Source organism: Cyanistes caeruleus, chromosome 18, assembly GCF_971803275.1.
Source record: "Cyanistes caeruleus chromosome 18, bCyaCae1.hap1.1, whole genome shotgun sequence".
Lineage (NCBI taxonomy): Eukaryota > Metazoa > Chordata > Aves > Passeriformes > Paridae > Cyanistes > Cyanistes caeruleus.
In genome coordinates, this window is record NC_141718.1 from 3242728 (window position 1) to 3256944 (window position 14217).

Genomic DNA, 14217 nt, shown 5'->3' on the forward strand with positions numbered 1-14217 from the left:
GTAGCAATGACTCTGCACTGTATTCTTAGGAACAGCATCAATCTTCAGTGGCATTCCCTTCCCAGGGGCAGCGCAGCCATGGCACAGAACGAAGGTGCTACGGGGTTCCATGGCAACTGAAACACTTTAATTATATTGGAGCTTTTTCCTCCTCTTCATTTTTCCTTTTTTTTTTTTTTACCCAGCTATGCTGTTGCCTCACAGAACTTGCAGTGAAATAATTATTTTTAGCAGATACCACGTCTTTCAGATAGCTTCTAGAATCTCAGCTATGTCTCTTTTCTTGACGTTTTGAGCACTGTGAATTGGGTTATAAAAATTTAGTCAGAAAGTTGGATCTTTTTAAGACACAACTTCCCTCCTGACTAATACCCAGAATATTTGCAGAGATTTGATTTTTGAAGACGTGCATGAGCCTTTTAAAATATTTCTGGTGTTCCAAGTACTGTAAATAAACACGAGGACTATGCCAACAGGAATCTGTGGGAAAATTTGAGTGATGCCTGCTCATGCTATACCCACCTCATTACAGATTTTATTACTCATTCATTTTAGTAAGCTCTAATCTAGGTTATTATGCCACACCCATCACCATGGGAATGGCACTTAAAAGGACTCAAAATAGTTTGCCATTCAGCTTTTCCTTGGGACTTAAGAGTGTGATCTGATTGCAGTTTTAATATACAAAACCCATTTGAGTAGTTACAGCTGACAGCTTAAAAACCTCACTGATTACCAGCATCTTCAGTGCAACAATATGTAGCACTTGATAGAACAGTGAATTAGATAAATAGCTAAGAGATGCAGATGAATGAATTCCTCATCATGAGAGAAGCAGCAGAGATAACTCCCCGTCCCTAATTAACTGTGTGTCTTACAGCAGAGTAAATGCAGGAGGAGTTTTACTTACTGGTTCAGTTTTCTCACAGCACTATCCATGCTGACTGACACCTCCAAAGAAAGGACAATTCCAAAGAGAAGATTTAAAAGAACAATTTAAAAGATACCTCTGAGTGCTCTCAAGGAATTTCATATGATTATCCTTATTTGAAATTAAATTACTAAAAATAAACCCAGAAATTAAACAGTCCCTGCCTGTTTTTCTGAGATCAAAACGTATTACAAATATATTAAGAAAAAAAAAATAGCATTACAGGAGCATTTATAACATTGCAGTTTGAAAGACAAAAGAATAACAAATGAAAGTACTTCAGTCACAACTGTTTTGCTTATCTGTTGTGACCAGTTAATTATGTGGAAGGGTGATTGAGAATGGACCACACAGAGCACTAAAAGGTTCTAAGCACATAAAGATGATTTTTATCTTGTGTACTCTTCTGCCTTGCTCACAGAAATCACAAGCACTCCTTTAGTTTAGGCTGCATGTCCTACTCAAGCAGCAGCATTTCTTAAGAGCCATTAAAGCCAGATCTTTAAGGTGTGGTGAGAGAACTTAGTGTTTCAAATATGAGCAGCACAACACACCCAAAAGGTGTGCACTGGCAATCATCACCTCCTGCCCTGCATCCCTTTATCCTCCACGTGGCAATGATGCAGCACACAAAGGCTCCTGTAAACTGTCATTACTGGCTTTTAACTCCATGGAAGGAGGAGGAAAAAGTGCCAGACCTCCATATGCTTCCCAACAGAACTTTCTTTAAATGTATGTAGAAAGTAGAAACAGCACATTATTTTGTTGTCCACTCCTGTTATAAAAATATTATTTCTTCTATAAACTAGGAAGAAAAAAGCCATTCATTTTAGAACATATGATGAACATTTACCTTGACTTGCTTTCCCACTGCAACCAAATAAACTGAACAGGTAAATGCTGCAAAAAGATCTTTCAGCCTCTCAGAAGTCACATATAAAGGCGCTTTGGTTTTGCCTTCCTGTAAAGTTTAGGGAGAAAAAAAGGAAGAGAAATAAAGGCTTTAACTGCAAAAGCCTGGGGTTCTCATAGATTCAAATGCAGTGCACCAATATCAAGTACTTTAAAGATCTTTGGGCAATATGCATCAACTGCAAAGCAGAGAATTTGAAAGAATTAAGTTTACTCTCTAACATTATCTTACAGATATTCACTCCCCTTCACAAGTTTTTTGTTAGATACTTGAAAATGCTTTGGCTTATTCTGCTTTACACTTGGTTGGGGAGACCTTTCCTGCATTTCTGCAAGGACAAATGGTTTACCAGCTCCAAGGAATACTTTACATCAATCTAGAGCTCCCTCTCTTGGCAACTGAACAATGTTCAGCCACTGGTCCCTCCCGAGACAAGGAGAAAAAATGTGTTAGAACAATAAATCAGCAGGATTATAACATTTCTAAGCATTCAGAAGTGGGCAGCTCTTCAGATTATGAAAACTGAATGGTATGGCAAGGTTCTGTTTAAATAGCTACGAGAATTTTAACAGTTTATTGAAGCCAACAGTTGCGGCCTTTTCTAAAATAATTCACTTTACTTATCCTGATTTTGCTCAGCTTGTTTTCCCAATTTTCTTCAGCAGCTGATTTTCAAAAAGCTGCATTTTTCTGCTTTAGGACTCCAATTAGAAGTTCTTTAGCGAAAAGCTCATTTATTAAACCTCTGTAGACAACCACGAACATGTATGTACAGCAAGTTTACATGAAGGACAATGCTACAAAAGATACAGTGGCGATTAAAACAGACCCACATAAATAATTTATAAAAATACTTGAAATGGTGAAAATAGCACTGTAATCCCCAATTATTTTCCTCCAATTGCCAGGACTTTGATGTGGGAAATCTTAACATCAGACCTTTTTAAAAACATTCCGAATATATTAAACTTATCTACAGGATAATTAGCAAAATGTATAAAGTGTAGATTATTGTACAAAGGACAGATATTAAAAAAATCACCAATCCACCTGAAACTCAAGGACAATATAAATTTTAGCCAAAATAATGAACACCAAACCACAAACTCTGCATTTTAGAGTCTCGAGTATTGGCAAATAAAATGCTCTTAACAAATCATCAGACCTGTTATTCCTTAGTGGAATCATGCAACTTGGGAAAATTCTACATTTTCTGGCTGCATTGGTGGTCCTGGTCAAGATGGAAACCTGCACTGATTTCTATACCAAGGAAGAACAGGGCAAACCTGAATTTGTCAAGTTTTTCTCTTTCTCATAAGGTGGGGGAGGTCATCTGAGTTTGTAAAACTGAAGGGGAAACAGAAGGGATTTGGACATAAGAAAACAAAAGACAACTTAAGATTTAAGTCTTTTTCTTTTGCTGGTTTCTCGGGGAATTTTTTAACAGGCTTCTTATCCGTAGATAAACCCCGGTTGATTCTGCCATATTTTCAAATTCAAATGGTGTGATGCCTGCAGCAAACTTGCTCATGTCAGGAACAACTGCAGATTTTTTCACAGATGACCCAGTGCTTGTGGGCACTTTATTACCACCTGTGTTCTCCCCTTCATTAACCTCAGGGTTGGGAGCAGGCAGGGTGTCACCCAGCAGGCCTTCAGAAACTGCATTATCAGGATTTTCCTTTAAGTCAAGCAAGCTATCCTCTAGTTTGGGACTGGTTAGAGTACATTCACTTTCTGGGATCTGCTCACTGATGTCAGAAAACTCTGTTTCCACTGAGATCACTTTCTCAGGTGACCTGACTTCTGCAACCAGATCTGCTTCATTCCTGGCTGGTGACGATGTAAGAGAATTCCCAGTTAAAGGTGTATCAACAGGAATATCAGAGTCGCTGTTTGTGCTCTCTGCCTGCTCCAGCGCTGCCCAGATTAACCTCTGCTGCTCCTCCAGCTCTTCCAAGGTCAGTGTATCCTCATCCATGACTGAGTCCACTATTTTGGGCTGAGGACTATCACTGGAAGAGTTTGCTGGTGGAGCAGTCCTAGGGAGGGGAGAGTGGGTGGGTGTGGAAGGCTGAGGAGGTGTCAAGGGGGGTGTTCCTCGTGGCACAGGTGGAGGAGTGGACATTGATGGAGATGATCCAGGTGGCAGTGGAGGTTGGAACTGAAAATTGTTGGGAGTTTGAGATCTCTGTGACCCTTCCAGATCTAGAAAGAGATTAAAACACACCTTTTAGAACCTGAAATCTTACCAGGACAAGATTCAAAGTGTCAATGTTCTGATCAACTACCAGATTTACGTCTTCTCATCCTTGGTTTTCAGCTGAGACAGAAGAAACTTTGTGAGGGTTTTCATATCCACCAAAACTATGTTTTCAACTATTATTTCAACTATGCCAGCCATTCAAGGAAAAAAAAAATAAATTAAAGGTATTAAGAACAAACTCATTCCACAGTGAGACATACTGAAGGATTCCTTATGGCAGATTTCAAAAGGAAAGCCAGAAGTTTCTCCAGCTGTTCTAACACTTAACACTGAATCCTCCTTTGAGTTTGCCTCATTTTTAAGGAGATGTAAGCCTGCAAATTTATGTTATTTCATCCAAATATTTAGGGATTTGGGGGGGTCTTAGCAGAAGTTTCTTTAGGATGCTCCTGAAGTAAAGAGATCAGAATTTTTAACATAACATTGCAATTGCTCTGAGCCCACCTGACACCTCCTGCTTGGTACTGAAAGACATGAAAACCACAGTGACAATCACAGCAAATGCCACTGCAGTAGGACACTGCTGGCCTCTGTCAGCACTGCCTTTAATTACCACCAAAAGGACAAAAAGGACTACTAACACATTGGCTTCTCCTTTTAACTCTCACATTTAAATTCAGAGCACCTTATTTTGAAAATAGAAGTTGAAACTAAGGAAAGAAAAAGTGCAGAATGGCTGTACCAGAGTCCAGTTCCATGTCAGCTGCTGCTATCTCTGAACTGTCTTCTCTTCGTCGTTTGGAATGATGAGACTTTGATTGAGATGCAGCCCTTTTGCTGCTGGATTTTGGACTTGGCTGGTGAGAAATATCCACAAAACCAAAAAGAATTAGTATTATACCATACAGGGTAAGGTTACCAGCTGAAAGAAACAATTTTGTAACTATACAATCATTTGGGGACCCAGTGTGTAAAACGACATTGACATTTGAGGGATTCCATGGCTATGGAAACCAAGCTTCTCATTTATCAGGGGAGTCTTAAACTTCCATTCATAGCAATTCTTTTCCAAACTGCTTACAAATCTTTGCACAATGGGGACTTTCTTATATTAAGTGAAATAATGGAATTATTTTTAAACATAAAGCCATTTTTCATTAAAACATATAATCCAGATGAGCATTTCACCCTCACTAGTGTCATTAAAAAGTCTGTCCCCTTGTGCAGAAAGAAGATACAAGCAAAAAATCATCATGACCTACACTAATTAAAAGGCAACAGTGTTTTTTTAAATAACAAGGAGATATACACAGATTTAAGTTATTCACCTCCTGAAAACTAGAAAGGTAGTGAGCAAAAACATCCTTCTGTTGAGATGGCTGCATGGGGATGGAACCAAACATCTGCCACTCCTACAGCAAAAAGAAAAAAAAAAGAGAAAAGAGAAATAATATTGCATAATAACAGAACTTTGGTTAATAACACTGAACGAAAAAACACATTTGGAGGCCACTAAATGGGCAAATGTAAAGGTGTAAATACACAAGTGCTTCTTTTTTATGCACAGGCATTCAGATCAGTGATGGAATTCACTGACAGGTGGTTAAAATGCTTTTGAAGATAAAAATGCAGCACTCAGAGGAGGTTTGTTGTGTACTCTGTGCTTAAGAGGGCACCCACTATGTGGATCTTCTGCTATGACTTGTTTAATTCCAGTTGTGTTGTTACAGAGCTTTCCAGAAGTTGTGCATTGACTTGTCTGATGTAATTTTTTGTGATCAAAATTACATTTATGAAAACACCCACAGTGGTTTTCATATTCCAAGAATTTTCAGAAAACCTCCATGTATGGAAAAACAGCCATTCATGTGTGAAGTTTTGTGTTTAAAAAATACCAAACTATCCTTCCAGGTTCGTGTTGGTCTCATAATGGAAATAATTCCCACAGAAACACTGTCAGACCCTAGCACAAGAATCGTGACAAGTATCAGCTGTCCCATTAATTACAACCCCCAGCCCTAAAGCAAGGGCTTAAAAAGAAGACTCTTAAAGGGAAATTGTCAGATGCAGAATACAAAACATTAACTCTTGCCTAAAAGCAATTCCTGACACTCAGCACATTGTTCAGAAGGCAGAGAACAGGTACTCACATCTGGGATCCCACTGGGAGTGGATATATTAAAGCCTGGATAATTTATCAACTTAGACACATCATAAGTGATACGTTTTGGCTGAGGAGAGCTCTCATCTTCTGCTCCAACTTCACCTATAATGGAATATAATTATTATTGATGTTAATTAAGAACAGCCACAGGATTTAACAACAGGGGTTTGGAATAAAAGTACTGATAGAAAGTTTTGAAATTCAGAGAGGCAGGAACAGTGACCAAATCCATCAGATACATGCATGAAGCCTCCTCAGAAACCTAACTGGGTATTCCTACACAACTGCTCCTCATGTACCTTTGCTACCCTCAGAATTTGGCCACCAGGACTTTTGTGAGATGCAGCATAAAATGGTCATTAGCAAAAAGCTGGTAAATTACGTAAGGTAGGTTCCAAGAAATGTGTTGTTTGCTTGCTGGTGGTTTTGTTCCTATGTAAGAGTAATTTATTGAGGAATATGGCTTCCTTCATAAAATTTAAGAGAAAAAGGGAGAGGAAATTTGCCAATAAGAGATTTGCAAGTCTTGCAGTTTAACACAACTCCAGGTTCTAACAGTGAAATCCCACTGACAGTCTCCACCTTTGCAACACAACCATTACGGAACTTGTTCTGTTGTTACATCCCAGCTGATAAAAAAGGTGTATTTCAACATGAATAAAAACAACTTGATTTGCCATTTTCTCCCCATTCCAGGAGGAAGATGAAGGTTTACAAACCAGTTACTTTATTGCCTCCTGAGGAAGGTGCAGCCAGCACACAGCCTCATTGTAAAGCTGCATTCCTGCCCCACATTGCTCACCTTTTCCATCATACAGAGCCAGTCCTGAGTGCTCCATTTCAGCCTCCTTGAGCCAGCCCGGGGGATACCCCAGCTGCCGCATGCGGTAAATGAACGGGGGCAGGCTCTTGTCTGTCACACCAAGGGCATCCTGAAGGACCTCACTAAGGCAAGAAAACAAACAGAAAACAAAATGTCATCCAGAAAAAGCCATTAATTGGTGACAAAAGGTTATGTGTATTTTATGGAGTTTTCAGCTGTCAAGGTAAAATAGCTGAGTTTTAGCTCAAACTGTGATGCATTTCAACCCCAGATATAACAACTCCAGATGAAAACCAGATCTGATATTAAATATAACCTTTTGCCTTGCTGATATGCTTAAACACTTTATTAGATTTAATTCTACATCAAGAATAACCTACTTGACCTGCTACTTCTGACTCACAGCCTTGACTGCAGCTATCAACAGGAAGGGTGGACCCTAACACTGAATTTACTGGTGATTTTTTTGGAGACTGCCACACAATACTATGATTTCTCTGAACATTTTGAATAGAGAAGAAGGGACACTCAACGCTCAAAATTTGCAGACTTTTGAATACATTTTTAGTAGGAACACAATAAATTTGCAATTTGAGAAGTCAAAGAGTAACACTTATCTCCCTGCATTAGAGAAAGGGTAGGACTGTCAAGCTAGCAGTGAGTTTTCATTTGAAAGATAACTCTGCAATTTATTAAAATTCTATTTAGCAAATTCAAACATAATGCACTCATAGTTAAGAGACGCAGGTGGACATAATAAACTCTGGCAACTAAAATCTGGCACTCCAAAGGCAGAAGAGATATTCCAGAAAAGCAAATGGAAAGAAAAGAGATACCTAATTACTCCTGGCTTAAATTTTCCAAACCTCTCTTCTACTTCTTCTGCATGGTAACGCTGCTGAAAATTCTGATTGCTCGAATCACCAACAGCTTCCAAATACTCCTTTCTCTTCTCATTTATACGAGCTGCATTTCGTGGCTTAAAGATAATACAATTGGGAAGTTTAGAGTTGGACAGCTTAAAATTTATGCACTCCTTCACCCAACACAAAGCTTGGAGAGCAGCAGTCTTTGGAATACTGGTGACTTTACCTTTGGGCAGTCCTTCATTTGATGGTCTTCAGAACCACAATTGAAACAATGAGGTTTGGGCCTGCTTGAAAAAATGCACAATGAGTTAAACCTGAAAACAACTTTGCAATGTTAAATACACCTAATTATTTTCATTCTTGACAGATTTTAAGGTTTAGATTTAAGAAAGACAAAACCAAATGCAATGATTGTTGATGTCATATGCTGTCTTCTGCTTCTCTTAAACTTCTATCCATCATTAAATAGAGAATATTGCTGATTTCACAGTGCTAAGGGAGAACAGGGGAAATGAGGAAAGGGCAGAGGGAAATAGGAAATGGTATCATCAGAGGTCTGATCCCTTCCACAATACTGGGAATCAGTCACCAGTAGAAACGAACAGCAGAGTACAACCATTTATTTGGAAAGTCCTGGCCCACAGTTTCAAGTAATACATTTTGTGAAACTGCACTGAAAACCTGGAATGGAACTGCAGCTGGCTTCAACTTAAATCTTCCTTTACATTCACACCCTGGCAGGAAACATTTGCAAGGTTACTGGGGTGAAATACCAAGATTGTAAAGGAAGATTTATTTTCTGAACATTAATTTTTACTGAATTAGGATGGGAACCAAAAGTGGAGACAAAAAGTGTGGCACAAGAACATGTGTCCAAGGTAACTCCAGCTGGAAACTAAATTCCCCTCACTTCTCACCTCCCATAAAAACTACACCATCAATTCTCAGATCAGTCTGTCTAAAAAAATCTATCAAGTAAGCAGACAGGAGTTGTTCTACAGAACAGTAACCATGACACAACACCAGTGCAAGAATGACAAACCAACCACTAAAAAGACAAGAAACAGAAGAACTGACTTAAAGCCCTTCCTAAAGAAACTCAATAAAAAGACTGACCCACTGACTAAAATACTCAGCTCTGATTTATTTAATTTAAATTTAAATACTCATTGCTCAAGTATGTCCAAGGGTTTATTTACTGGGCAATAATCACAGAGTGCATCTGAACTTTTCAGCTCAAAACTTTATATTTAAGAATCATACAAACCTTTTGGGTTTTACTTGTATTTCTTGTCCATCTAGGGAGAGAATCTGGCTGAAAACTTGCTGATATCTTTAGATTTCAATAAGGAACTGCTACTGGATGAAGCAAAATTTCAATTTTGTTTAAAATATCAATGAAAACTTAATAGTGCTTTGAACAGAACACTGACTCATCTGCATAAGTTACAAATGGGTCTTTGATATGAAGTTCTGAGTATAAACTATAAAATTATATCTACTATAAACTATTTACTAAGATAAGCTTAAGCTGTTTCCTTCTACAAATTTCTACCCAATACTTTATCGGCATTCGCTAAAACTACAACCCTCTTGTTTACTGGCAGAAATTTCCAGCTATTAATTCTGAAATGCTTCACAGTAATCTTATTAAACCACATTTTGATAGAGTTTCAAAATGACAGATTCACTGAGAGCAGTACTTTGGTTGTTTAGAAGCCAGTGCCTGATGAACCATTTCACTCAGAATCAGTTCAGCTACACTTAACTTGGCATTTAAGGAGCAATTCCCATTAGGCATCTACTTCCTTCATCCAGAGGTTGGGAGACTGTAACTAAGAAAATGTAACTAACCATAACTATAACTGTGTTCTATTTAGATACAAGTAATTCTTTAACACTGACATGACCTTGATTACAAGCATAAGAACTGGATGTTGCAGAAATGAACTCTGAAACTGCTTCTTGTCCTGAGACAGGACAAGACAGAAGCAATACTGGAAACCTGGGGAGATTATGTGACTTGAGAAATTTCTTGTCATTTCTTTTGCCATGGAAGACATCAATACTAAAAAAACATTTCAACATTTTCCAGCTTTTTTCAGCATTTCCCTCAATTCCATTTTTCAAACAATGGCTTTAACAAACAATAAAGAACCAACTTTAAAATGGATGCATGTTAAGAGCATACCATAATTAAATTTTAATAAAAGACTTTCCCTCTAGCTCCCATTTTTGGAAAAAAGCATTTTACAGCATGTTTGAGTTCTCCAAACCCTTTTCTTCTCCCAATGAGTGGATTTTATGGAGGAAGAATACTTATTCAATCTGCAAGAAGCTGTCACTCCAACCCTGATTACAGACTGGCCAAGGAAATCCCTAAATTCACAAGATGTATTAAAGGGGACAAGGCATTCACTCCAAGGATAGCAATCAGCAAGTCAATTATATCAAAATACTTATTTGTTTTGAATTAAAAAAGCCAATAATGACTCATTAAATCATCCCATCTATAATGACTTGTATGGTTTTGATAGAAACACACAATCCACTGAAGAGAATTTGAGTTCAATTTACCCACTGGAATTCTCTGGATTTGGCAAACAGAAAAAAATAAAGGTGTTTTAGGATACTTAGGTATTTCCCATCCTTCTGTCAGCTGTGGATTCTCATTTAAAATAGGCTGTCCCAGTTTATCGAGACAAAAATTGGTAAAATACAGAACACTTCCTACAACCTGTAGAAAAAAAGTCAGAGAATTGTCAGAAATGTGTCAGTATTTAGGTGAGATTGGTAGCATTTCTATAAATTTACACTGCTTGAAATACTTCCAGCTTTTTTTTTCCCCATTCTGTAAGAATTTACAATTAACACAAGCCCAAACATGTACACATAAGATTTTTTTTTTGCACTGTTGTAGCTCAAGCATGCTGAATTTAAATTTCATTTATCAGTGTAATAACAACAGTTAACAGATTTTTTTTTAATGGCAGTGTACACTGAATGTGGAGAATGAAGAGTCAGACCTACCATGGAAGAGCACAGTCAAAAACTTACACTAAAAGCTTCTTTCACTTTTTTAGAACTCGAGCTGGTTCCTTTACTGTCCTCTTCCAAAACAACACTGGAGGGCTGACAGGAAAAGCAAAAATAAAAATAATTAATTTGCCATTCAACCCTTTTACTCAAAGTGAATGTTGAGTTAAGAACCAAAATTCTAAACTAGGAGGAGAAAGTGTAAATTTTCAGTTACTGTTGTTCATCTGTTTTCTTATATATACTCAGAGTTGGGCTAAATACTATCAGAAGAGGATACATTAAGCTTTCTTCTTAGTTATTTAAATCAACTTATTAATTTTCTTTCACTGAAATTTTACTAGGGACAATTTTCAAGAAGCATTTTAATGGGCAGAAAGGATTCTTCCTTTGCCCTGGGCTCTATTTCTTGGAACAAACTGTTGTACAACATTTGTCTGACAACTACTTGATTTGATTTTTCTTAGTTTAACAGTGCAGTATTTCAACATTTCCATCAAAGAGATGGAGAGGAAGCATTTTGTAACAATTTCAATTTTAAAGTACCTGTGGCTTCGCATTCATGTGTGATTTTTCTTGTTCACTTTTCTTTTGCTCTTCATATTTTTGAACTAAACTATAAATAAAATCTTCAATTTCTTGATGATACCGCCTGGGATGAAATACAGAGAGATGAAGACATGAGCAAGGCTGAAACAAAGAGCAGATGTCTCTTTTCTTAGGCATTTATCATTTACTAAATAACTTAGAAAAGGGGAAAATCCAATTCTTTTTTGTCCCTCTCCCAACCTCCACCAACATAAATGCAATCTGATATTAGAGAGCCCCTGAGTGTGGCAAAAAAACCTGAGTTTTTTCAGAGGCAAGGAAAGATTAATTTTTTATATTTTACCCACAACATTTCTGAAATTTAACCTACTCTTCAGACTCACTCCAAGTCCCTGGAAGTCTCCCTTCATTTCATGATAAAAACAGATATAGCTAATGAACAGAACTCCTGTCATCCTCCCCATTATCCTTTCTCCCCTCTAAGCTTCAGTAGTTTATGTTATTGAATAAAATCTACATCCACAACTTGGGCACAACACTGTTATATCCAAATAAACAAAAAAGCCCCCATTTCCTGTCAGGATTGTTTTTTTCTTTAAATACTTACTTAGTAATGACATTGTTCATAAATAAAATCTGCAACAGAGGTCCATCAACTTTGGGGTTTTCCACAGAGATTCCACTAGAACAGCACAGAACACACACAATGGGTACAGTAAATATTGCCCACCAGTTTTATCACAGCTGAGTCTGGATCCCACAGCTAGAGGAAGATTTGGTCAATACAAAATCTGTATTTTTAAGAAGTTCCTATCCACTTACACAGAAATTATCCTCTTAAGCAAAGCAGGTTGGTGTGAGGTAGAAGGAAAACAAAATACCCTCACACTACAGAAATATTAAATTCTGTATGAACAGAATTCTCTTCCTGCTACTCTAGTTTCAATAAACCTTTACAATCTTCTAACCAAGATTCAATCAAACATTTGACTGAAATTTTTCCTCACTGCTGAACTTTACATTAAAACTGTTTCCCTGAAGACCAAGTGAGTTTCACAAAACAGATATACACAAATAAATAAGAGTTACAGCAATACCAACTGAGTTCCTGCTATTCAACTCCAGAAGACTTTTCAGGAACTGGAATGGCTTTTTAGAAGCCCAACACCTGAGTAGGGATTGGGACATGGAAACAAGATGTGGCAGCTTGTCACCACACACAGCTTTTATCTTAAATGTACTCTGTTTACATATACACATATAAATAAATATATTTTCTCTATATAATTCATAGTGTTTCAAGTCAGTATTAACGTACCTAGGACGAGTCAGAATTCTCAGCTTCCTTTTAAGTTCCTGATGTTAACTTACTGTTAAGGACTATGATTTTCTTTGAAAGACACAAACCCACACCCAAAGCAAGCAAGAAAACACCAATCACAGAACAAATAGGGTTCCCTTTCACTGCACAGGGGATTATTTAAAAATCCACCTGTTGCTGAAGAAACACAATAAAATGAAAAAAAAAACCCCAAAACAACCACATACAAAAAGGGAACTAGCTGTGACAATCCAAACAGTGCCATCCATTACGTGTAGTGATTGTGTTAACAGATACATAACATTTTCATTTAAAAAGATCTGCGATCATCACCAAAAGAAACATAACGGTAGTACACATGTACTTGTAAATGGGAAATAAATTATAACACATTTCAGATTCAACTCTGTTGCAGTGGCAAACCCAAAAACCCTTTAGAGAACCTGTCACAATTCAACTATTTGAAATTATTTGTAGCTGCTTTAAAATGGATTGTCAAAGTAAACACACAGACGTCTGCTTTCCCTGGCAAGGCAGAACGCAGGGATTCAGTAACAGCCGTCCCCGCGTGCCGGGGCCGGAGCTGGGGCTGCCACGGGCCCGGCCGCTCTGAGGGTGAGAATTTCTATGGAAAACGTGCTCTGAGCAAGCCTGGGAGCACCAGCCTCCGCTCCCCTCACCGCCCAGCTCACTCATCTCCCCCGCTTCGGGCCCCCGCGGAGACCGAGGGTTCCTTCCCACAGCCCCCCGGGGAGAAGCCGGAGCCCCCTGAGGACCGGGACCGCCTGGCCCGGAAGGGAACCGGCAGCAGCGGCGCACCCGCCTTCCCCCGCCCCGGCGTGGGCCCTTCCTCTCCCGCCAGGATATTCTCCGCCCGCAGACGCTGCACCGTCTCGTCCCGGTCGCGCAGCCGTTCGTAGAGCTTCAGCAGCGGGTCCGGCTCGTCCAGAGCGGGCGGTGAGGGCGGCCCGGGCTCCTCCTCCAGCTGCCCGAAGAGCTCGCGGTCCCCGAAGTCCACCTCCGCCGCCATCTTGGCCGCCGCAGGAAAGGCGGGGCGGGGGGCAAAGGGCGGCGGGAAGCGCGGAGCGGGCGGGACGCCGCACGCGGCGGACTATGACTCCCAGTGTGCATCGGGGCTGCGAACCACACAAGCAGAGGGCGGCGAGGCGCGATGGATGCTGGGAGGTGTAGGCAGCGCGGGGCACAGCCAGCACCGCAGCTCTTGTCGTACTCACAATGGAGGACGCGCTCGTGCCTCCAGAACCGGCACCGCTCCCGCTTTTGGAGTTTTTCTTCCTCTTCTGAGAAGGGGTGAGCGGTGGAGAGAGATGGGGCAGCAGCAGCGTGCAATGCAAGAGCATTTGATATAGGGCATCTGCAGCAAGCCCCTGACTACAGTATTTTA

At 39.3% G+C, this 14217-nt stretch overlaps 1 protein-coding gene across 3 annotated transcripts; it reads right to left on the bottom strand.

Annotated features, from left to right (window-relative positions):
• Positions 1-2561: 2561 nt before the first annotated feature.
• ZCCHC8 (zinc finger CCHC-type containing 8) lies at positions 2562-13980 on the bottom strand. 3 transcript variants are annotated; one of them, XM_086855420.1, is made up of 14 exons: positions 13672-13980; positions 12810-12847; positions 12099-12173; positions 11489-11594; positions 10964-11038; positions 10540-10643; positions 9174-9239; positions 8130-8190; positions 7874-8016; positions 7017-7159; positions 6201-6316; positions 5379-5462; positions 4793-4907; positions 2562-4052 (listed from the first exon to the last, which is right to left on the bottom strand). In XM_086855420.1, exons 1-14 carry the CDS (start codon positions 13840-13842, stop codon positions 3247-3249), a joined length of 2103 nt encoding a protein of 700 aa, XP_086711546.1. In that variant the 5' UTR covers positions 13843-13980; the 3' UTR covers positions 2562-3246. The 3 variants fall into 3 exon arrangements, with proteins under 3 accessions (XP_086711546.1, XP_086711545.1, XP_086711547.1); XM_086855419.1 differs by having other exon boundaries at positions 8130-8193; positions 13672-13941; XM_086855421.1 differs by having other exon boundaries at positions 8130-8193; positions 12810-12850; positions 13678-13869.
• Positions 13981-14217: the final 237 nt, after the last annotated feature.